This window comes from Xiphias gladius, unplaced genomic scaffold (genome assembly GCF_016859285.1).
Source record: "Xiphias gladius isolate SHS-SW01 ecotype Sanya breed wild unplaced genomic scaffold, ASM1685928v1 HiC_scaffold_1361, whole genome shotgun sequence".
NCBI classification, from domain to species: domain Eukaryota; kingdom Metazoa; phylum Chordata; class Actinopteri; order Istiophoriformes; family Xiphiidae; genus Xiphias; species Xiphias gladius.
Window position 1 is genome coordinate 6,643 of NW_024401680.1, and position 24,893 is coordinate 31,535.

The 24,893-nt window shown below is 40.3% G+C and overlaps 7 gene segments (V, D, J or C); all 7 read right to left on the reverse strand.

Moving 5' to 3' along the window:
• Positions 1-491, reverse strand: LOC120787304. The segment is given in 2 exon segments: positions 1-332; positions 440-491. Coding segments are annotated over 2 exon segments (384 nt in total).
• A 2,343-nt stretch (positions 492-2,834) lies between these two features.
• LOC120787282 lies at positions 2,835-3,325 on the reverse strand. The segment is given in 2 exon segments: positions 2,835-3,166; positions 3,274-3,325. Coding segments are annotated over 2 exon segments (384 nt in total).
• Positions 3,326-5,415: 2,090 nt separating this feature from the next.
• Positions 5,416-5,905, reverse strand: LOC120787284. The segment is given in 2 exon segments: positions 5,416-5,747; positions 5,854-5,905. Coding segments are annotated over 2 exon segments (384 nt in total).
• Positions 5,906-8,472: 2,567 nt separating this feature from the next.
• Positions 8,473-8,954, reverse strand: LOC120787285. The segment is given in 2 exon segments: positions 8,473-8,795; positions 8,903-8,954. Coding segments are annotated over 2 exon segments (375 nt in total).
• Positions 8,955-12,537: 3,583 nt separating this feature from the next.
• On the reverse strand, positions 12,538-13,019 carry LOC120787286. The segment is given in 2 exon segments: positions 12,538-12,860; positions 12,968-13,019. Coding segments are annotated over 2 exon segments (375 nt in total).
• A 2,813-nt stretch (positions 13,020-15,832) lies between these two features.
• LOC120787287 lies at positions 15,833-16,323 on the reverse strand. The segment is given in 2 exon segments: positions 15,833-16,164; positions 16,272-16,323. Coding segments are annotated over 2 exon segments (384 nt in total).
• A 7,581-nt stretch (positions 16,324-23,904) lies between these two features.
• LOC120787288 lies at positions 23,905-24,395 on the reverse strand. The segment is given in 2 exon segments: positions 23,905-24,236; positions 24,344-24,395. Coding segments are annotated over 2 exon segments (384 nt in total).
• Positions 24,396-24,893: the final 498 nt, after the last annotated feature.

Below are 24,893 nucleotides of genomic sequence, written 5' to 3' on the forward strand. Positions count from 1 at the left end.
TCACTGTGTCAACAGATTCTTACTGTTGAGATAGTGAAAACTCTGACAGTAGTAAACTGCTGCATCTTCAGCCTGGACTCCACTGATGGTCAGAGTGAAGTCAGAGTTTGATCCACTGCCTGTAAAACGACCTGGAATCCCTGATGCTCGAGTGGCAGCATAGTAAATAAGTAGTTTAATAGTTTCTCCGTCTCTCTGTTGGTACCAGGCTAAAAAGTGTTTGTTGCTAGCCACATAAACATCCTGACTGGTCCTACATCTGATGGCGACGGAGCCTCCCAAAGCAGAGCTCACTGCTCCAGGCTGAGTCAGTGTGACCTGGCCTCTGGACTCTGAGGACACAGAGACAGAAACATGAAGCAGCGTCACGGTTTTGTCGGCTTGATTTCAGAGGGACGGACGTTGATAGAGGAGACGAGTTTGATTCTCTGGACTTTACCTGTGAAACAGCAGCAGAGGAGAGTCCAGATGAGGACGGAGGTCAGCGTCATCTTCTTGATGAGGAGGATTTCTGTGGCTTCTGTTGTCATGAAGGACAGCTGTCAGTCATCCAGTCTTCAACTCTCAGGACTATAAACTCTCCCAGAGCACTGGAGCATGGTGCTGCTGATGCAAAGTGGCTCTCTATGGAAATGCTCTGACTGACTCCAGCAGGGACTTGGATCACTCTGATCATGCTCTTTATCAATGGATCAGTCACAATTTCAGCACATTAATTAGAAATGTGTTAATGCTCACTTCTTTGTGAACTTGCTCAAATTAAAGTGGAGAAATGTTCTTTCAAAATGCCGTTTGTCACAAAACTCCCACTAACTTCACTATCAAATAAATCAATGTCCCCCTCAGACTGAAATTTCAACAAAGTCATTTGTCACTGAAGAAATCAATTTTATGTCTTTATTTTATTTTGACAGAAATTATTAATGCTGAGATATTTAAAAATTAAAAGTTAATACTTTTCTGTGTATTTATGAAGAATTCTGACAGTTTGATCTTTTACCTCACAAAGACGATAAATTTACATATTTTTTTTGGTGAATCTGTTTGTTTCAGAGCCAGAGAGCCGTGTCTCTCTACAGTGTGAGGTTTTTGTACGACGGTTCAATGAGTTTGTATCACTGTTTTGCAAGTTTGGTGGAGGAACCAGACTGGATGAAAACTTGAAAAGCGTCTTTTCAGGATGAGAAATGTAAAGCAGGATATCATCAGCATCAAGTGATATACGATGTCTTCCATCTGAGATCATTCTGCAGGTATATTCGATTTTCAGAAGATGGATTCAACAAAGATCTAAATGAAAGAGTTTATAATGTTTAAAATCAGTAAACACCATTTTATCAAATAAGTAATGTCCATGTAAATTATTAAATAGAATAACTCTTGTCATATGTTTTTCTCTGGAATGATGACAGGAGATCTACTTCAACTACAGAGACAGAGTCTGTCTCAGTGAGAGACACCAAGAATGTGGTCATTTTAGCTCATGACTTTATTAATTAATGATGGTAACAATGTGTAATCAGGGTCACATCTGAAAACTGTGTCAGTAAAGCTCAACAGTGCCTCTGTTTTCCTGTGGTATCCTAAACCAGGTGCTGGTCTCACACTGGTCTCACAGACTATGTGTACACTGTTATTGGTGTTTTCTCCTAACTGTCACTAACAGGCACATTTTAGATTAACTCCATCTAACAAATCCACAACTCTTGACGCTGAAAATTTTCTCTATACCAATATTGTCAGTGCTCTGTACAACAAAGTGACGGTGAAAGATTGTGAGCTGCTTTGGGTTTTTCTAAAGGATCGGGACACGTAGAGCAAACGCATTAACGTGTCAATCACCTGCTGTGCTGTGGAGACACCTTGAAACAGACGTGTAATTGGAGCTTTGAGGAATCTGATCAGTTTAGTGCATGACCTAAGAAATATTTCATACTACATTATATGAGAAATCTATTTTTATTTTTACCTCTGTGTTTGTGGGGGAATGGTTCAGGAATGAACTTTGCTTTTCTTTAAGTCAAGGCATGTATTCAAAAATTTTCAAAGTGATTATTTGCAGCTTTAATTCTCTGATCAGAAAATATTAAATTCAACCTGAGAAGAGTTTACAAGTTTGACCACAGTTTTTTCCTCAGTTGTTGTTTGTGGGGTTTTTTGTGTTGTTGTGTTTGTTGTTGTTTAGTTTGTTCTCTGTTTGTTCGTCATCATCAACCTGATGAAAACAGCAAGGTCTGACATAAAGATGTTCTTATGTTACCAGTGTTGCTGGAGCTGCCTCATCACACTTTTTCACTTTTCCATGCAGCTTGGAAGTAGGTGAAGTTGTAGCAGAAATCCCTACTTTGCTTCATATTCTCTTTTAACAGTGGAAAAACCTGTGATTCAGTATGAGGTCAAAGGTCATGAACAAGCCATTTATCTTTAACAGGTTGGCTCCTCATGATTAATTTGGAAATCTAATGAGAACATGTGATTATAACTGGATGTGATAAGATGGTGAGAACATGTGATGAAGAAAGTTATTTGATTTCCACAAAAATGAGTTTTTGTTGTTAAATTTGTTTTGATAAATGTTTGTTGATCTTCAAAGAAAAAAATGGAGAAATGTTTAATCCACTTCATGTCACTGATTTTATGTTGTGTGTGTGTGTGTGTGTGTGTGTGTGTGTGTGTGTGTGTGTGTGTGTGTGTGTGTGTGTGTGTGATTGTGTGTTTGTGTGTGTATATGTGTCCTCAGTCAACTGTATCAGTCTCTGCAGTAGCTTCCAGCTGCAGCAGCCAGTTCAGTTTCTCTTCAGTCTGACTGAGGGAGGTTTTTGTATGACACTTCTTCACTGTGTGAACAGATTCTTACTGTTGAGATAGTGATAACTCAGACAGTAGTAAACTGCTGCGTCTTCAGCCTGGACTCCACTGATGGTCAGAGTGAAGTCAGAGTTTGATCCACTGCCTGTAAAACGACCTGGAATCCCTGATGCTCGAGTGGTAGCAGCGTAAATAAGTAGTTTAATAGTTTCTCCATATCTCTGTTGGTACCAGGCTAAAAGGTGGTTGTTGCTATAGACATAAACATCCTGACTGGTTCTACATTTGATGGCGACGGAGCCTCCCAGAGCAGAGCTCACTGCTCCAGGCTGAGTCACTGTGACCTGGCCTCTGGACTCTGAGGACACAGAGACAGAAACATGAAGCAGCGTCACGGTTTTGTCGGCTTGATTTCAGAGGGACGGACGTTGATAGAGGAGAGGAGTTGGATTCTCTGGACTTTACCTGTGAAGCAGCAGCAGAGGAGAGTCCAGATGAGGACAGAGGTCAGCGTCATCTTCTTGATGAGGAGGATTTCCGTGGCTTCTGTTGTCATGAAGGACAGCTGTCAGTCATCCAGTCTTCAACTCTCAGGACTATAAACTCTCCCAGAGCACTGGAGCATGGTGCTGCTGATGCAAAGTGGCTCTCTATGGAAATGCTCTGACTGACTCCAGCAGGGACTTGGATCACTCTGATCATGCTGTTTATCAATGGATCAAAGAGTTGATCAGGACGTGTCAGTGTTTATTTTATGTAGTTTTTCTTTTACGTGTCTCAAAAACTTTCATTAAGAATTTGTTTTCACATATTTTGATGTGTTGTTAAAAAAAATGTCTTTAATCTTTAAAAATAATATTCGTGAAAATAAGATGAATTTCATAACTTTAGTAGTTAGTTATCAGTTTTGACTTGAGTTTGATTGAAAAGCTTTCTTGGAGGATACTTCTGTAAATTCCCACTAATTCACTAAGAGACATCATCATTATTATATGTGACATAATCTATAATAATAATAATAATTTGTCACAATCTGTCAACTAATTTTAAAAACTTAAACCAGTTATTACATAAACTGGGAAACTGAGAATGCGTTTGGTGAGGTAGTTTGTGTCAAAGTCAGAGAGGTGAGAGGTTTTTGTACGACGGACAGCCACTGATCAACACTGGCCTCTTGACGTCTGGGAGCAGAGAGGCAGGACACATATGCAAACACACAAAGTCAGTGAACTGTAGCTGTCCTCAACATATCATGAGGTGTTTCCCTCTCAGTACTGAGAAAGTTGACTGTTCAAATTATCGAAGATATAAAGGGGCATAAACGGTAAAAATTTAGAATAGAAAACTTCATTTGATTTCCACCAAACAGCTTCAAAGGCTGGTGTGAATTCTGTAATGGGAGAATTTCAACAATTTTCATTGTCTTACCAAGTCTAGGTTTATGTTTTTACAGACAGTACAGAATGTGCAGTGAGTAATGCAAAAGTCCCCAAATCCACGTGTAGAAAGAAATACAGATGTTCTCCCATTGACATATAATTTATACACTGTGAAATAGCTACTCTGATTATGAAATGACAGATGTAATAACAAATAACCAATTAATTCTGCTAAAGATAGAAAGAGCTTTGTTTATCAACTCAGACATCTGGAAAAATGATTCCAACTTTACAACTTGTCTTTCCTTTACTTTACAAAGGCGAAAATCTTGAGTTTCAACTATATTACCTGAGTATGGTAAAATGTGGATCCAAACAATGTAAAAGATTTGTTGCACATTTAAAATGGATGAGAGAAGCCAGCAAACCTACTTTAATGTTTGATCAGTTTAATAAGTGAAAGAAGGGAAGATGAGGGTTTTTGTGATGTACAATAGGAAGTCATCGGTATAGAGGCTGATTTGTTGAAGGTGTGAATGAAATTATCCCTGAGATGCAAACATGTCTAATGGACATTTGTAATTAAATTTAGATAAATGTATATTAACTTCTATAAAGTCACATACACTGACTGATCTATTTAAACTTTAACAAAAATCTTGGGTGTGTGTGTCCTCAGTGAACTGTATCAGTCTCTGCAGTAGCTTCTACCTACTTTGGGTTTTTCTACAGGATCGTGAAACGTAGAACTTGTAGAAGAAATCCCTACTTTGCTTCATATTCTCTTTTAACAGTGGAAAAACCTGTGATTCAGTATGAGGTCAAAGGTCATGAACAAGCCATTTATCTTTAACAGGTTGGCTCCTCTTGATTAATTTGGAAAATCTGATAAGAACATGTGATTATAACTGATGAAGAAAGTTATTTGATTTCCACAAAAATGAATTTTTGTTGTTAAATTTGTTCTGATAAATGTTTGTTGGTCTTCAAAGAAAAAATGGGGAAATGTTTAATCCACTTCATGTCACTGTATTTGTAGTGTGTGCGTGTGTGTGTGTGTGTGTGTGTGTGTGTGTGTGTGTGTGTGTGTGTGTGTGTGTGTGTCTGTGTGTGTGTCTGTTTGTGTGTCCTCAGTGAACTGTATCAGTCTCTGCAGTAGCTTCCAGCTGCAGCAGCCAGTTCAGTTTCTCTTCAGTCTGACTGAGGGAGGTTTTTGTACGACGCTTTTTCACTGTGTCAACACATATTGACTGTTGATAACGTGAAAACTCTGACAGTAGTAAACTGCTGCATCTTCAGCCTGGACTCCACTGATGGTCAGAGTGAAGTCAGACTTTGATCCACTTCCAGTAAAACGATCTGGAATCCCTGATGCTCGAGTGGTAGCATAGTAAATAAGTAGTTTAGGAGTTTCTCCATCTCTCTGTTGGTACCAGGCTAAATAGTGGTAGTTGCTATAGACATAAACATCCTGACTGGTCCTACATCTGATGGCGACGGAGCCTCCCAGAGCAGAGCTCACTGCTCCAGGCTGAGTCACTGTGACCTGGCCTCTGGACTCTGAGGACACAGAGACAGAAACATGAAGCAGCGTCACGGTTTTGTCGGCTTGATTTCAGAGGGACAGTGTTGATAGGGTAGAGGAGTTGGATTCTCTGGACTTTACCTGTGAAGCAGCAGCAGAGGAGAGTCCAGATGAGGACGGAGGTCAGAGTCATCTTCTTGATGAGGAGGATTTCTGTGGCTTCTGTTGTCATGAAGGACAGCTGTCAGTCATCCAGTCTTCAACTCTCAGGACTATAAACTCTCCCAGAGCACTGGAGCATGGTGCTGCTGATGCAAAGTGGCTCTCTATGGAAATGCTCTGACTGACTCCAGCAGGGACTTGGATCACTCTGATCATGCTGTTTATCAATGGATCAATCAGTTGATCAGGACGTGTCAGTGTTTATTTTATGTAGTTTTCCTTTTACGTGTCTCGAAAACTTTTTTTAAGAATTTGTTTTCACATATTTTGATGTTGTTAAAAAAAAAAGTCTTTAATCTTTAAAAATAATATTCCTGAAAATAAGATGAATTTCATAACTTTAGTAGTTAGTTATCAGTTTTGACTTGAGTTTGATTGAAAAGTTTTCTTGGAGGATACTTTTGTAAATTCCCACCAATTCACTAACAGACATCATCATTATTATATGGGAAATAATCTATAATAATAATACTAATTTGTCACAATCTGTCAACCAATTTTAAAAACGTAAACCAGTTATTACGTAAACTGGGAAACTGAGAATGCGTTTTTTTGAGGTAGTTTGTGTCAAAGTCAGAGAGGTGAGAGGTTTTTGTACGACGGACAGCCACTGATCAACACTGGCCTCTTGACGTCTGGGAGCAGAGAGGCAGGACACATATGCAAACACACAGAGTCAGTGAACTGTAGCTGTCTCAACATATCATGAGGTGTTTCCCTCTCAGTACTGAGAAAGTTGACTGTTCAAATTATCGAAGATATAAAGGGGCATAAACGGTAAAAATTTAGAATAGAAAACTTCATTTGATTTCCACCAAACAGCTTCAAAGGCTGGTGTGAATTCTGTAATGGGAGAATTTCAACAATTTTCATTGTCTTACCAAGTCTAGGTTTATGTTTTTACAGACAGTACAGAATGTGCAGTGAGTAATGCAAAAGTCCCCAAATCCACGTTTAGAAAGAAATACAGATGTTTTCCCATTAACATATAATTTATACACTGTGAAATAGCTACTCTGATTGTGAAATGAAAGATGTAATAACAAATAACAAATTCATTCTGCTAAAGATAGAAAGAGCTTTGTTTATCAACTCAGACATCTGGAAAAATGATTCCAACTTTACAACTTGTCTTTCCTTTCCTTTCCTTTACAAAGGCGAAAATCTTGAGTTTCAACTATATTACCTGAGTATGGTAAAATGTGGATCCAAACAATGTAAAAGATTTGTTGCACATTTAAAATGGATGGGAGAGGCCAGCAAACCTGCTTTAATGTCTGATCAGTTTAATAAGTGAAAGAAGGGAAGATGAGGGTTTTTGTGATGTACAATAGGAAGTCATCGGTATAGAGGCTGATTTGTTGAAGGTGTGAATGAAATTATCCCTGAGATGCAAACATGTCTAATGGACATTTGTAATTAAATTTAGATAAATGTATATTAACTTCTATAAAGTCAGATACACTGACTGATCTATGTAAACTTTAACAAAAATCTTGGGTGTGTGTGTCCTCAGTGAACTGTATCAGTCTCTGCAGCAGCTTCTACCTACTTTGGGTTTTTCTAAAGGATCGGGACACGTAGAGCAAACGCATTAACGTGTCAATCACCTGCTGTGCTGTGGAGACACCTTGAAACAGACGTGTAATTGGAGGTTTGAGGAATCTGATCAGTTTAGTGCATGACCTAAGAAATATTTCATACTACATTATATGAGAAATCTATTTTTATTTTTACCTCTGTGTTTGTGGGGGAATGGTTCAGGAATGAACTTTGCTTTTCTTTAAGTCACGTCATGTATTCAAAAATTTTCAAAGTGATTATTTGCAGCTTTCATTCTCTGATCAGGAAATATTAAATTCAACCTGAGAAGAGTTTACAAGTTTGAGCAGTTTTTTCCTCGGTTGTTGTTTGTGGGGTTTTTGGTGTTGTTGTGGTTGTTGTTGTTTAGTTTGTTCTCTGTTTGTTTGTCATCATCAACCTGATGAAGACAGCAAGGTCGGACATAAAGATATTCTTATGTTACCAAAGTTGTTGGAGCTGCCTCATCACACTTTTACACTTTTCCATGCACCTTGGAAGTAGGTGAAGTTGTAGCAGAAATCCCTACTTTGCTTCATATTCTCTTTTAACAGTGGAAAAACCTGTGATTCAGTATGAGGTCAAAGGTCATGAACAAGCCATTTATCTTTAACAGGTAAGCTCCTCATGATTAATTTGGAAAATCTGATAAGAACATGTGATTATAACTGATGAAGAAAGTTATTTGATTTCCACAAAAATGAGTTTTTGTTGTTAAATTTGTTTTGATAAATGTTTGTTGATCTTCAAAGAAAAAAATGGAGAAATGTTTAATCCACTTCATGTCACTGATTTTGTGTTGTGTGTGTGTGTGTGTGTGTGTGTGTGATTGTGTGTTTGTGTGTGTGTATATGTGTCCTCAGTCAACTGTATCAGTCTCTGCAGTAGCTTCCAGCTGCAGCAGCCAGTTCAGTTTCTCTTCAGTCTGACTGAGGGAGGTTTTTGTACGACACTTTTTCACTGTGTCAACAACCACAGACTGTTGAGATAGTGTTCACTCTGACAGTAGTAAACTACTGCATCTTCAGCCTGGACTCCACTGATGGTCAGAGTGAAGTCAGACTTTGATCCACTGCCTGTAAAACGATCTGGAATCCCTGATGCTCGAGTGGTAGCAGTGTAAATAAGTAGTTTAGGAGTTTCTCCGTCTCTCTGTTGGTACCAGGCTAAACGGTTAGAACTATAAACATCCTGACTGGTCCTACATTTGATGGCGACGGAGCCTCCCAGAGCAGAGCTCACTGCTCCAGGCTGAGTCACTGTGACCTGGCCTCTGGACTCTGAGGACACAGAGACAGAAACATGAAGCAGCGTCACGGTTTTGTCGGCTAGATTTCAGAGGGACGGACGTTGATAGAGGAGAGGAGTTGGATTCTCTGGACTTTACCTGTGAAGCAGCAGCAGAGGAGAGTCCAGATGAGGACGGAGGTCAGCGTCATCTTCTTGATGAGGAGGATTTCTGTGGCTTCTGTTGTCATGAAGGACAGCTGTCAGTCATCCAGTCTTCAACTCTCAGGACTATAAACTCTCCCAGAGCACTGGAGCATGGTGCTGCTGATGCAAAGTGGCTCTCTATGGAAATGCTCTGACTGACTCCAGCAGGGACTTTTTATTTGTTACTGGCACCGTATTGCTTGTTCATTGATTGATGTGAAGGGAAAAAGGGTTCAGATTTAAAATGCACTTTTCCTTTGTCATGAAAAAGTAATCAGTGAATCGTGACGAGAGTAGAACCGGTACTTGGCTGAGATTACAGGTGTGTGCAGTGCACTTTTACATTCTGTGCATTTTAAAATTAAGTGGGAGAAGCCAGAAAACCCGCTCTAGTTCCTGATCAGATTATGGGCTAAAGAAGCCAAAATAATGGTATTTCTCTATTTCACTGATTCTTATTTACATATAAATACAGTTTATGGTGATGTGCAGAGGTGGGTGCTAACGACTTTCACTTCCATGTACCTGCAGCTACAATGTGCAAGTTCTGTAAATCAAACCAGTGGTAGCATGAGACTCGAAAGCAAACCCCACTTCACCTCCCAACCCTCCCTCTCCCTGCTGTGTTACGCTCCGCTCAGCCCCTCACCTGCGTCCTCGTCATGTTTGCCGTCTCAGCTGATGCAGCCCTGACTTTGGCCTTCTCTGATTGGTTGGAAGGGCGAGGCTCGTTCAAAGACTTTAGAAGGGAAGGTCTCTGCTCTGCTGCCAGGCTGTTCAACGAGTCTGGGGCACAGGAGCCTTTGACAGCACCTCTCCACATTAAGATCTGTTTTGCAGCATATTTCAACCGAAAAATGTTGGGAAACGGTTTGAGACTGTAGCTTTAAATAAGTTTGTTTTAGTTGTGCTTGTTTCGATCAGTTCGTTATGAATAAATTACTTTGTCATTGAATATACCCATGTGTCTCCCGTTTTGGTTGCAGTCTTAGAGCCGGGCTGTAACAACACTAATAAATGTAATACTCTATTCAAACACTACCGTATATCAGGCTTCAAATCTACTAGTCTTCCTGCTTCCTGTTCTCGTGTCAATATTTGAGCTACAGTTTTGCATCTTTGCCACTGTATCAACCGTTTAACTGGTCTTGGTCATTGATGTATCCTGATGAAGAGAGACAGGAAAAAAAAGGAAGAAGACTTTTATTTTATGTGGACATGACATAACATTTCAACAACTGTCTCAAATGAGTCATCTGATCTTAGACATTTCCAGTGAGATTAGAGACGGATTTGGCCACATTTTATTGTCTTCAAGTGACTGGAGAGGACTGGATGTGGGGGGCTCACACCTGGTCTGGGGGGGGGGGGTCTGTGATGGAACCTGGAACCTGGGACATGTTTACTGGAATTAACAAAGTTTAAAGACACTGTAACATGTTGACACTCTTGGTCATGGTCCATGCATTTCTGATTTTCTGATTTATTTACCAAATCACAATATAATATAGAAGAAAACAAGCACAGACAGTGATTTAAAACATGTCTTTACTTATTGGTGTAAGTAGTAGAGTATAATATTAATGTAATATTCACATGTGATCACAGGTGAGAGATGCAGACTGGGAATATTGTCCTGGTGTATATGTCGCAGGGGATCTAGACAGGATATGATGCGGTGACATTTCATCACAAGCCCATCATACACACAGGTGTGTGTTCACTTCTTTACCTGAGGAAGACCATGTGTGGTTGAAATGATGTCAGTCATATCCACACCAAGTAAAAGACGAGGGAAAAGACAGTGGTGTGCTGGTATTTTTTCTCTTTTGTTTAATTAAATTACTCGATACTCAAGTCGTTTTTTTCAGTCCATACTGTCGTACTTTACCTCAAGTAGATACTTTGATGAATACTTTACCTGAATGCTTGTTTTGACAAAGTGACAGGACTTGTACTTGAGCACAGCCTTTGAGTAACACTCGGTCCAACTCTGGGACAGAGTAGAGATGATGGAGGTCATCATCAGTCGCAGTTGGACAGATTTCTTTGTCTCAAGTCCGTGTAGTAACAGCTGTGAGCAGTAATGTGAGTTTCCTGAAGGTTTTCATGCTGAACTTCAAGAGCGTCTCGTCCATGTTGACTTAAAAGTTGAGACTGAAAGTTCAAGCTTGACCATCAAAACCATTTCAACACAAGCTCCACTTACTAGCAGTTCTGGAGCTTTGGACCAAATTACATGATCTTCCTCAGCAGATGGAGTTTGCCCTGTTGATTTTTTTAACTTCCAGGTCAACGTGGACAAGAAGTCCCAGAAACACTCGGAGGAATGGGAATTTGAACATGTGCATTTCACTGACAACCGGACAACTCCATCTGCTGAGGAAGATCATGTGAAATGAACTGAAAGTTCCACAACGGATACTGAACGGAGAGAGACTGGAGAGATTTTGTCAACAGCTGTTTCCAAGGTCAAGACTTAACTTTCAGTCTAAATGTATTTGTTGGGTTTTTGAGTTGCATGTCAGGGGGAATGTGTTGCTGCATATGCTTTGGCAGTTTATACACTTGTAGTTATATATACATGTAGATACAGTTATATCCAGTCAGTCGCTTATGTCTTTTGCCTTTTTCTGATTTCAGTTGATGCTGAGCTTTTCCTCAGATACTATTAGTTCACATATTTAAGACAATTTTTTTGAGATCTGACAGACGTTTGGGTTTTGTTTGTGTCGTCTTTGATCATGAAGGTTTCTGATGCTGATCTGTGTCGTCATATTTTCTTCTCACAGCCTATAGTTGAGATAGCTGTGATCCAGTGTGCAGCTGAGGTCAAAGGTCATCACAAGGCCTTTTGTCATTCACTGTCTCAGGTTGGCTCCTCTTGATTTATTTACTAGTCAGATAAGAACATGTGACTATAACTGGATGTGAATGGATGGAGAGAAGCTGTGATGAAGAAAGTTATTTGATTTCCACTAGGATCAGTGTTTTGATATTAAACTTGTTTTGATACAGGTTGAAACCACTTCATGAAATTTTCTGTGTACGGTGTGTGTGTGTGTTTGTGTGTGATTGTGTGTGCGTATGGTGTGTGTGTGTGTGTGTGTGTGTGATTGTGTGTAGTTGATATAAGTGTGATTCAGTGTGAGACCTAGGTCAAAGGTCATGTACAAGCCTCTTGTCATTACCTGTACCAAGTTGGCTCCTCTTGATTTATTTACTGACCCAAGGAAAATGTGATTATAACTGGATATGAATGGATGGTGAGAAGAGGTGATGGATAAAGTAATTTGATTTCAAACAAGATCATATTTTTTCTTTTAACTTGTTTTATACATTTTCATTGGACATAAAAGCAACAGTGGTGTTCAATCCACCTGATTAAACTCTCTGTGTGTGTGTCTGTGTGTGTGTGTGTGTGTGTGTGTGTTTGTGTGTGTGTGTGCGTATGGTGTGTGTGTATGTGTGTGTGTGTGTGTGTGTTTGTCCAGTGAACTGTATCAGTCTCTGCAGTAGCTTCCAGCTGCAGCAGCCAGTTCAGTTTCTCTTCAGTCTGACTGAGGGAGGTTTTTGTACGACGCTTTTTCACTGTGTCAACACATACTGACTGTTGGGATCGTGTAAACTCTGACAGTAGTAAACTGCTGCATCTTCAGCCTGGACTCCACTGATGGTCAGAGTGAAGTCAGAGTTTGATCCACTGCCTGTAAAACGATCTGGAATCCCTGATGCTCGAGTGGTAGCAAGGTAAATAAGTAGTTTAATAGTTTCTCCATCTCTCTGTTGGTACCAGGCTAAACGGTTAGAACCATAAACATCCTGACTGGTCCTACATTTGATGGCGACGGAGCCTCCCAGAGCAGAGCTCACTGCTCCAGGCTGAGTCACTGTGACCTGGCCTCTGGACTCTGAGGACACAGAGACAGAAACATGAAGCAGCGTCACGGTTTTGTCGGCTTGATTTCAGAGGGACGGACGTTGATAGAGGAGAGGAGTTGGATTCTCTGGACTTTACCTGTGAAGCAGCAGCAGAGGAGAGTCCAGATGAGGACGGAGGTCAGCGTCATCTTCTTGATGAGGAGGATTTCTGTGGCTTCTGTTGTCATGAAGGACAGCTGTCAGTCATCCAGTCTTCAACTCTCAGGACTATAAACTCTCCCAGAGCACTGGAGCATGGTGCTGCTGATGCAAAGTGGCTCTCTATGGAAATGCTCTGACTGACTCCAGCAGGGACTTGGATCACTCGGATCATGCTGTTTATCAATGGATCAAAGAGTTGATCAGGACATGTCAGTGTTTATTTTATGTAGTTTTTCTTTTACGTGTCTCGAAAACTTTTTTTAAGAATTTGTTTTCACATATTTTGATGTGTTGTTAAAAAAAATGTCTTTAATCTTTAAAAATAATATTCGTGAAAATAAGATGAATTTCATAACTTTAGTAGTTAGTTATCAGTTTTGACTTGAGTTTGATTGAAAAGTTTTCTTGGAGGATATTTTTGTAAATTCCCATTAATTCACTAACAGACATCATCATTGTTATATGGGACATAATCTACAATAAATATGTGTCTGTGATCATCATTTACATTTTGTATGATTTATTGGTGTTTTTTTTCTTTAAAATATTTTATTTCAATTTCTTTGATTAAAATTAAAAAAAAAATTTTAAGTTGATGTTTAATATTTCAGAAAAAAACTTTATATAATTTGTCACAATCTGTCAAAAAAAATTTAAAAACTTAAACCAGTTATCACATAAACTGGGAAACTGAGAATGCGTTTGTTGAGATAGTTTGTGTCAAAGTCAGAGAGGTGAGAGGTTTTTGTACGACGGACAGCCACTGATCAACACTGGCCTCTTGACGTCTGGGAGCAGAGAGGCAGGACACATATGCAAACACACAGAGTCAGTGAACTGTAGCTGTCCTCAACATATCATGAGGTGTTTCCCCCTCAGTACTGAGAAAGTTGACTGTTCAAATTATCGAAGATATAAAGGGGCATAAACGTAAAAAATTTAGAATAGAAAACTTCATTTGATTTCCACCAAACAGCTTCAAAGGCTGGTGTGAATTCTGTAATGGGAGAATTTCAACAATTTTCATTGTCTTACCAAGTCTAGGTTTATGTTTTTACAGACAGTACAGAATGTGCAGTGAGTAATGCAAAAGTCCCCAAATCCACGTTTAGAAAGAAGTACAGATGTTCTCCCATTAACATATAATTTATACACTGTGAAATAGCTACTCTGATTGTGAAATGACAGATGAAATAACAAATAACAAATTCATTCTGCTAAAGATAGAAAGAGCTTTGTTTATCAACTCAGACATCTGGAAAAATGATTCCAACTTTACAACTTGTCTTTCCTTTCCTTTACAAAGGCGAAAATCTTGAGTTTCAACTATATTACCTGAGTATGGTAAAATGTGGATCCAAACAATGTAAAAGATTTGTTGCACATTTAAAATGGGTGGGAGAGACAGCAAAGCTGCTTTAATCTCTGATCAGTTTAATAAGTGAAAGAAGGGAAGATGAGGGTTTTTGTGATGTACAATAGGAAGTCATCCGTGTAGAGGCTAATTTGTTGAAGGTGTGAATGAAATTATCCCTGAGATGCAAACATGTCTAATGGACATTTGTAATTACATTTAGATAAATGTATATTAACTTCTATAGACTCAGATACACTGACTGATATATGTAAACTTTAACTAAAATCTTAGGTGTGTGTGTCCTCAGTGAACTGTATCAGTCTCTGCAGCAGCTTCTACCTACTTTGGGTTTTTCTAAAGGATCGGGACACGTAGAGCAAACGCATTAACGTGTCAATCGCCTGCTGTGCTGTGGAGACACCTTGAAACAGAAGTGTAATTGGAGCTTTGAGGAATCTGATCAGATTAGTAGATGACATAAGAAATATTTCATACTACATTATAGGAGAAATGTGTTTTTATTTTTACCTCTATGTTTGTGGGTGAATGGTTGAGGTATGAACTTTGCTTTTCTTTAAGTCACGTTATGTATTCAAAAATTTTCAAAGTGATTATTTGCAGCTTTAATTCTCTGATCAGAAAATATTAAATTCAACCTGAGAAGAGTTTACAAGTTTGAGCACAGTTTTTTCCTCAGTTGTTGTTTGTGGGGTTTTCTGTGTTGTTATGGTTGTTGTTGTTTATTTTGTTCTCTGTTTGTTTGTCATCATCAACCTGATGAAGACAGCAAGGTCTGACATAAAGATTTTCTTATGTTACCAGTGTTGCTGGAGCTGCCTCATCACACTTTTTCACTTCTCCATGCACCTTGGAAGTAGGTGAAGTTGTAGCAGAAATCCCTACTTTGCTTCATATTCTCTTTTAACAGTGGAAAAACCTGTGTTCCAGTATGAGGTCAAAGGTCATGAACAAGCCATTTATCTTTAACAGGTTGGCTCCTCATGATTAATTTGGAAGTCTAATAAGAACATGTGATTATAACTGGATGTGATAAGATGGTGAGAACATGTGATGAAGAAAGTTATTTGATTTCCACAATAATGAATTTTTGTTGTTAAATTTGTTCTGATAAATGTTTGTTGGTCTTCAAAGAAAAAAATGGGGAAATGTTTAATCCACTTCATGTCACTGTATTTGGATGGTGTGTGTGTGTGTGTGTGTGTTTGTGTGTGTGTGTCTGTATGTGAGTGTGTGTGTGTGTGTGTGTGTGTGTGTGTGTGTGTGTGTGTGTGTGTGTGTGTGTGTGTGTGTGTGTGTGTGTGTGTGTGTTTGTGTGTATGTGTCCTCAGTGAACTGTATCAGTCTCTGCAGTAGCTTCCAGCTGCAGCAGCCAGTTCAGTTTCTCTTCAGTCTGACTGAGGGAGGTTTTTGTACGACGCTTTTTCACTGTGTCAACAGATTCTTACTGTTGAGATAGTGATAACTCTGACAGTAGTAAACTGCTGCATCTTCAGCCTGGACTCCACTGATGGTCAGAGTGAAGTCAGAGTTTGATCCACTGCCTGTAAAACGACCTGGAATCCCTGATGCTCGAGTGGTAGCATAGTAAATAAGTAGTTTAGGAGTTTCTCCGTCTCTCTGTTGGTACCAGGCTAAAATGTGGTAGTTGCCAGCCACATAAACATCCTGACTGGTCCTACATTTGATGGCGACGGAGCCTCCCAGAGCAGAGCTCACTGCTCCAGGCTGAGTCACTGTGACCTGGCCTCTGGACTCTGAGGACACAGAGACAGAAACATGAAGCAGCGTCACGGTTTTGTCGGCTTGATTTCAGAGGGACGGACGTTGATAGAGTAGAGGAGTTTGATTCTCTGGACTTTACCTGTGAAGCAGCAGCAGAGGAGAGTCCAGATGAGGAAGGAGGTCAGCGTCATCTTCTCGATGAGGAGGATTTCTGTGGCTTCTGTTGTCATGAAGGACAGCTGTCAGTCATCCAGTCTTCAACTCTCAGGACTATAAACTCTCCCAGAGCACTGGAGCATGGTGCTGCTGATGCAAAGTGGCTCTCTATGGAAATGCTCTGACTGACTCCAGCAGGGACTTTTTATTTGTTACTGGCACCGTATTGCTTGTTCATTGATTGATGTGAAGGGGAAAAAAGGGTTCAGATTTAAAATGCACTTTTCCTTTGTCATGAAAAAGTAATCAGTGAATCGTGACGAGAGTAGAACCGGTACTTGGCTGAGATTACAGGTGTGTGCAGTGCACTTTTACATTCTGTGCATTTTAAAATTAAGTGGGAGAAGCCAGAAAACCCGCTCTAGTTCCTGATCAGATTATGGGCTAAAGAAGCCAAAATAATGGTATTTCTCTATTTCACTGATTCTTATTTACATATAAATACAGTTTATGGTGATGTGCAGAGGTGGGTGCTAACGACTTACACTTCCATGTACCTGCAGCTACAATGTGCAAGTTCTGTAAATCAAACCAGTGGTAGCATGAGACTCGAAAGCAAACCCCACTTCACCTCCCAACCGTCCCTCTCCCTGCTGTGTTACGCTCCGCTCAGCCCCTCACCTGCGTCCTCGTCATGTGTGCCGTCTCAGCTGATGCAGCCCTGACTTTGGCCTTCTCTGATTGGTTGGAAGGGCGAGGCTCGTTCAAAGACTTTAGAAGGGAAGGTCTCTGCTCTGCTGCCAGGCTGTTCAACGAGTCTGGGGCACAGGAGCCTTTGACAGCACCTCTCCACATTAAGATCTGTTTTGCAGCATATTTCAACCGAAAAATGTTGGGAAACGGTTTGAGACTGTAGCTTTAAATAAGTTTGTTTTAATTGTGCTTGTTTCGATCATTTCGTTATGAATAAATTACTTTGTCATTGAATATACCCATGTGTCTCCCGTTTTGGTTGCAGTCTTAGAGCCGGGCTGTAACAACACTAATAAATGTAATACTCTATTCAAACACTACCGTATATCAGGCTTCAAATCTACTAGTCTTCCTGCTTCCTGTTCTCGTGTCAATATTTGAGCTACAGTTTTGCATCTTTGCCACTGTATCAACCGTTTAACTGGTCTTGGTCATTGATGTATCCTGATGAACAGAGACAGGAAAAAAAAGGAAGAAGACTTTTATTTTATGTGGACATGACATAACATTTCAAAAACTGTCTCAAATGAGTCATCTGATTTTAGACATTTCCAGTGAGATTAGAGACGGATTTGGCCACATTTTATTGTCTTCAAGTGACTGGCGAGGACTGGATGTGGGGGGCTCACACCTGGTCTGGGGGGGGGGGGTCTGTGATGGAACCTGGAACCTTGGACATGTTCACTGGAATTAACAAAGTTTAAAGACACTGTTACATGTTGACACTCTTGGTCATGGTCCATGCATTTCTGATTTTCTGATTTATTTACCAAATCATAATATAATATAGAAGAAAACAAGCACAGACAGTGATTTAAAACATGTCTTTACTTATTGGTGTAAGTAGTAGAGTATAATATTAATGTAATATTCACATGTGATCACAGGTGAGAGATGCAGACTGGGAATATTGTCCTGGTGTATATGTCGCAGAGGATCTAGACAGGAGATGACGAGGTGACATTTCATCACAAGCCGATCATACACACAGGTGTGTGTTCACTTCTTTACCTGAGGAAGACCATGTGTGGTTGAAATGATGTCAGTCATATCCACACCAAGTAAAAGACGAGGGAAAAGACAGTGGTGTGCTGGTATTTTTTCTCTTTTGTTTAATTAAATTACTCGATACTCAAGTCGTTTTTTTCAGTCCATACTGTCGTACTTTACCTCAAGTAGATACTTTGATGAATACTTTTACCTGAATGCTTGTTTTGACAAAGTGACAGGACTTGTACTTGAGCACAGCCTTTGAGTAACACTCGGTCCAACTCTGGGACAAAGTAGAGCTGATGGAAATCATCATCAGTCGCAGTTGGACAGATTTCTTTGTCTCAAGTCCGTGTAGTAACAGCTGTGAGCAGTAATGTGAGTTTCCTGAAGGTTTTCATGCTGAACTTTGAGAGCGTCTCGTCCATGTTGACTTAAAAGTTGAGACTGAAAGTTCAAGCTTGACCATCAAAACCGTTTCAACACAAGCTCCACTTACTAGCAGTTCTGGAGCTTTGGACCAAATTACATGATCTTCCTCAGCAGATGGAGTTTGCCCTGTTGATTTTTTGAACTTCCAGGTCAACGTGGACAAGAAGTCCCAGAAACACTCGGAGGAATGGGAATTTGAACATGTGCATTTCACTGACAACCGGACAACTCCATCTGCTGAGGAAGATCATGTGAAATGAACTGAAAGTTCCACAACGGATACTGAACGGAGAGAGACTGGAGAGATTTTGTCAACAGCTGTTTCCAAGGTCAAGACTTAACTTTCAGTCTAAATTTATTTGTTGGGTTTTTGAGTTGCATGTCAGAGAGAATGTGTTGCTGCATATGCTTTGGCCGTTTATACACTTGTAGTTATATATACATGTAGATACAGTTTATCCAGTCAGTCGCTTATGTCTTTTGCCTTTTTCTGATTTCAGTTGATGCTGAGCTTTTCCTCAGATACTATTAGTTCACATATTTAAGACAAAGTTTTGTGAGATCTGACAGACGTTTGGGTTTTGTTTGTGTCGTCTTTGATCATGAAGGTTTCTGATGCTGATCTGTGTCGTCATATTTTCTTCTCACAGCCTATAGTTGAGATAGCTGTGATCCAGTGTGCAGCTGAGGTCAAAGGTCATCACAAGGCCTTTTTTCATTGATTTTCTCAGGTTGGCTCCTCTTGATTTATTTACAAGTCAGATAAGAACATGTGACTAAAACTGGATGTGAATGGAGAGAAGCTGTGATGAAGAAAGTTATTTGATTTCCACCAAGATCAGTGTTTTGATATTCAACTTGTTTTGATACATGTTGAAACCACTTCATGAAATTTTCTGTGTACGGTGCGTGTTCGTGTGTGTGTGTGTGTGTGTGTGTGTGTGTGTGTGTGTGTGTGTGTGTGTGTGTATGCTGTGTGTGTGTGTGTGTGTGTGTGTGTGTGTGTCCTCAGTGAACTGTATCAGTCTCTGCAGTAGCTTCCAGCTGCAGCAGCCAGTTCAGTTTCTCTTCAGTCTGACTGAGGGAGGTTTTTGTACGACGCTTTTTCACTGTGTCAACAGATTCTTACTGTTGATAGTGATAACTCTGACAGTAGTAAACTGCTGCATCTTCAGCCTGGACTCCACTGATGGTCAGAGTGAAGTCAGAGTTTGATCCACTGCCTGTAAAACGACCTGGAATCCCTGATGCTCGAGTGGTAGCAGCGTAAATAAGTAGTTTAATAGTTTCTCCATCTCTCTGTTGGTACCAGGCTAAATAGTGGTAGTTGCTATAGACATAAACATCCTGACTGGTTCTACATTTGATGGCGACGGAGCCTCCCAGAGCAGAGCTCACTGCTCCAGGCTGAGTCACTGTGACCTGGCCTCTGGACTCTGAGGACACAGAGACAGAAACATGAAGCAGCGTCACGGTTTTGTCGGCTTGATTTCAGAGGGACGGACGTTGATAGAGGAGAGGAGTTGGATTCTCTGGACTTTACCTGTGAAGCAGCAGCAGAGGAGAGTCCAGATGAGGACGGAGGTCAGCGTCATCTTCTTGATGAGGAGGATTTCTGTGGCTTCTGTTGTCATGAAGGACAGCTGTCAGTCATCCAGTCTTCAACTCTCAGGACTATAAACTCTCCCAGAGCACTGGAGCATGGTGCTGCTGATGCAAAGTGGCTCTCTATGGAAATGCTCTGACTGACTCCAGCAGGGACTTGGATCACTCTGATCATGCTGTTTATCAATGGATCAATCAGTAAATCGGGGAATTGATCAAGATGTGGTAATACTTGTTTTCATGAAGTTTGGTTTTATTTTTTTTTATTTTTCATAATGTCTTTTCTGACATTTAATTGTTTTGCTACAAAAGCTTTATCTTTCTTTCAAAATAACATACGTACGAAAAAATGACATTTTTTAAAATTGTGTTACTGTGTTATTGTTGGGTTTAAAACCATTTGACAAAGTTTTAAAAAATGACTCAGTTTGGAGAGTTTGTTTGTTTCAGAGCCAGAGAGCCGTGTCTCTCTACAGTGAGAGGTTTTTGTACGACGGCTCAATGAGTTTGTATCACTGTGGTACACGTTTGGTGGAGGAACCAGACTGGATGTTGGAAGTAAGTCAAATGTTTAACAACTGCTTTATTTCAGGAACTATTTTTATATTTATTTCGTTCATATTCAACATGCCAGGAAAAATAGTCTCCTTTCAGTGTTAATGTGTAATTTTTGAAGAATTATTTTGCATGAAGATAAAGATCTTTGCTTTAGCAACAAGGATTTGAAAACTAACTGTAATGAATATAAAGGATTGATTCAGAGGAGAAATCGTTATTTCCACATTTAAATGTGAAGTTGAATATTGAGGGTTGGTAGGTTTAGTTCAGTCTGACAGAGCCAGAGAGCCGTGTCTCTCTACAGTGAGAGGTTTTTGTACGACGGCTCAATGAGTTTGTATCACTGTGGTGGACTTTTGGTGGAGGAACCAGACTGGATGTTGGAAGTAAGTTTCTGCACAAACACTAAATACAATAATGTAAGGTAACGTTGTAAATCCATTGTTTAAATGTTTGCAGCAGATAAAATGTTCTTGTAAGGTTTTAGTGTTTATGTTGGGATTTCTCCTCCGTCATCATGGAGGTGAACTCAGAGCAGCTTTACTCAACTTTTCTTTACACATTCCTGTCATGCTGAAGTTTAAGTTGAGCTGTAGAGAAGATACAACTTCAGTTCTCTTTTTAAATATATTTTCTAAGAATCATTTTTGTTTTTTAAATCTCATCGATGACTAATATTAAGTTGAATTAAGATTCACTTCATTCAGATGAAATAGAACAGAATGAGGACAAAGATTGGGATTTGAAAAGGTTAGAAAATCTGTAATCCCTTTATTGTGTTATACATTGTTTCCAGTGCAGTTTGAAATCCGTTTCGTTTGCTAAACGATGATTGAATTCCACATGAAGCGCATTTGACGGTTGTCGGATTATTTTATGTATTTTTTAATGTTTCCCCTGAAAACTAAAGTAATGCAAACTAAAGATTGGTCCTAATTTTTGATAAAATATTTGAAATGTTTCCTTTGTTTTGTTTCCAGTGCAGTTTGATGTATTTCAGGTCAAACTGTACGATGGTTCTCTCTGTGCTGATATGCATGAGAGGCTTCTTCAAGGGAAGTGAAACAATGTGTGAGTGAGTGACTGGTGGAGCAGAAAAAACATCTGGCAGAAACTCCTTAAAGGAGAAAATCAACTCTCACAAAGAAAAGGTGTCCCAGTGTCTGGTGTTTCATTGACAGCTGTGTGGCCCCTGTCTAATAAGCTGATTGGCGCCTCCTAGGTGATGCCCGTCCCCACCCTGACTGCGTGCTGCCCCTCCAGCGTGGAGCTGAAGCAGGGGAAGGCCACGCCATGTGCCTGGCCAACAAGGGCTTCCCTCAGACTGGAGTCTGGCCTGGAAGGTGGACGGCAGCAGCAGCAGCAGCAGCAGCAGCTGGGAGGAGAGCAGCAGCCCGGGTGCTGGAGAAGGACGGCCGCTACAGCTGGAGCAGCACCCTGAGGCTCCCTGCAGACCAGTGGAAGAAGGTGGGCTCTGTGACCTGTGAGGCCACCCAGGGCTCCCAGACTCTGGTCTCAGAGACACTGACGAGACCAGTGTTCCCTGTTCTGACCTGACTCACTTGGACCCTGCTACTGGTTTTACTCTGCAACTGCTCTCTCTGAAACACTCTCCCTCTCTCTCTCTCCTCTCTCTCTCTCTCTCTCATTATACATCTCTACATTAATGTGCTCTTGCTTGTTGTATTGATGATGGTTTTAATAGTTCTAGACAATAAATATTTCTTCAAATACTGGTTTCCGTGTGGTTTCCATTCTTATGACTGACACGTGTTACGCCCTCTTTCTTTGCCATGTATTCCATAGCAGGAACACTGGTTAGAACAACACATGAAGCCACAATATGAAGAAATGAACCTTTTAATGCACTTCTTCACACTTTAATGACTGGGAAAATCTTAGATATTGGATTAGAAATGAAAAGCAGGACATCGTCAGCATCAAGTGATAAACCGTGACTGTGAGTGAGATTCTAACACCAGGAACATTTAAATGACAGAGTGTTTATTTGCCAAGAGGCTCAGTGAAAGAAATGACAACACAGTCTGTGTATGTAGAAAAAAAGAAAGACGTGTTCATCCAATGACTGGTTTCCATACATGTGATCACAATAATAACTGCTGTCGTAGGTTGCCATGTTAACTGTTTCTTCATTGACCTATTAAATCCCCAGAGACCGGGTTTATCTCACCGTCCAGTCACTAGTGTTCTCTAGCATTAGGTGATGTTGTTTTTTAGGGATCATGTTGACATCACATCTGATAGCTGTGTCAGTGCAGACTCACAGTGTCCTGTTTAGCTGGGGTATCCTAAAGCAGGTAGGAGGTGGTGTGAAAGGACGTCTGTCCTTTCTGTCCTGCTCCGCTACGATCACAGCTTTTTGGTTTCGCATCACATCAAGCTTCAAAGGTAAAGGTCACTTTGCCTTTGAGTTTGTACCTTTAAAACGTTGGAACTCTTTGACAAAAGATCTGAGGAAACTGTGGTAAAAGGCAGCTGAAGACCAACATCTTTAGAGGGACTTTTATCCAGTTCATAAATTCTTCCACTGCGTCTGAATTTAATGTGCACTGCTTTTATTCTATTAAAAACCAAAGGTGTAGTCTGACCTGAAAGAACGCTACACGTGAAGCGTTGCTTGATCACTTACTGCCAAGAATGAAGAACAAGGGTTCATTGAAAAATGCTCATGCGGATAAAGAACATTTCTTTTCTAAAGAGTCTGATGATAAGTTCATTTGTTGTCTACAGATAGAGAAGAACGAAAGTTATCTAACCAATCAAGTGTGTGTGTGTGTGTGTGTGTGTGATTGTGTGTAGTTTTGACAAGTAAGACTGAGGTCAAAGGTCATGAACAAGCCTCTTGTCATTAACTGTACCAAGTTGGCTCGTCTTGATTTATTTGCTGACCCAATGACAACGTGATTATAACTGGATATGAATGGATGGTGAGAAAATGTGATGGATAAAGTAATTTGATTTCAATCAAGAGCATATTTTTTCTTTTAACTTGATTTTATACATTTTCATTGGACATAAAAGCAACAGTGGTGTTCAATCCACTTGATTAAACTGTGTGTGTGTGTGTGTGTATGTGTGTGTGTGTGTGTGTGTGTGTGTGTGATGCTGTGTGTGTGTGTGTGTGTGTGTGTGTGTGTGTGTGTGTGTGTGTGTGTGACCTCAGTGAACTGTATCAGTCTCTGCAGTAGCTTCCAGCTGCAGCAGCCAGTTCAGTTTCTCTTCAGTCTGACTGAGGGAGGTTTTTGTACGACGCTTTTTCACTGTGTCAACACATACTGACTGTTTAGCCAGTGATAACTCTGACAGTAGTAAACTGCTGCATCTTCAGCCTGGACTCCACTGATGGTCAGAGTGAAGTCAGAGTTTGATCCACTGCCTGTAAAACGACCTGGAATCCCTGATGCTCGAGTGGTAGCAGCGTAAATAAGTAGTTTAATAGTTTCTCCGTCTCTCTGTTGGTACCAGGCTAAACGGGGGTTGTTGTTATAGACATAAACATCCTGACTGGTCCTACATTTGATGGCGACGGAGCCTCCCACAGCAGAGCTCACTGCTCCAGGCTGAGTCACTGTGACCTGGCCTCTGGACTCTGAGGACACAGAGACAGAAACATGAAGCAGCGTCACGGTTTTGTCGGCTTGATTTCAGAGGGACGGACGTTGATAGAGGAGAGGAGTTGGATTCTCTGGACTTTACCTGTGAAGCAGCAGCAGAGGAGAGTCCAGATGAGCAGGGAGGTCAAAGTCATCTTCTTGATGAGGAGGATTTCCGTGGCTTCTGTTGTCATGAAGGACAGCTGTCAGTCATCGGGTCTTCAACTCTCAGGACTATAAACTCTCCCAGAGCACTGGAGCATGGTGCTGCTGATGCAAAGTGGCTCTCTATGGAAATGCTCTACTTAAGATTCGTTTAAGTTTAAAGGACTTTTATTTTAATTTCAGTTGTAATATTCTGGCTGAAGAGCTGCCTGTATCTTTTGGGTCAGTGTTCATGTGTTTCTTGATCTCTCTCCCAGAATAAAGTTTATTAAACCAGTCCACATTCTTATCATGAGAATTTCAAACAGTAGTTCAAAGGTTGACAATATTCATTTGAATGTTTCCATAATGAAATCCAGCTGGTCAGTGATGACTCCCACTCAGACAGAGAGAACAAACACAAACCATCACTTATGAGGTTTTGGTTTGAAACACAAATATTTAGTATACCTCAAACAGTAAAAGCCTCAAAATCCGCATCTTATGTT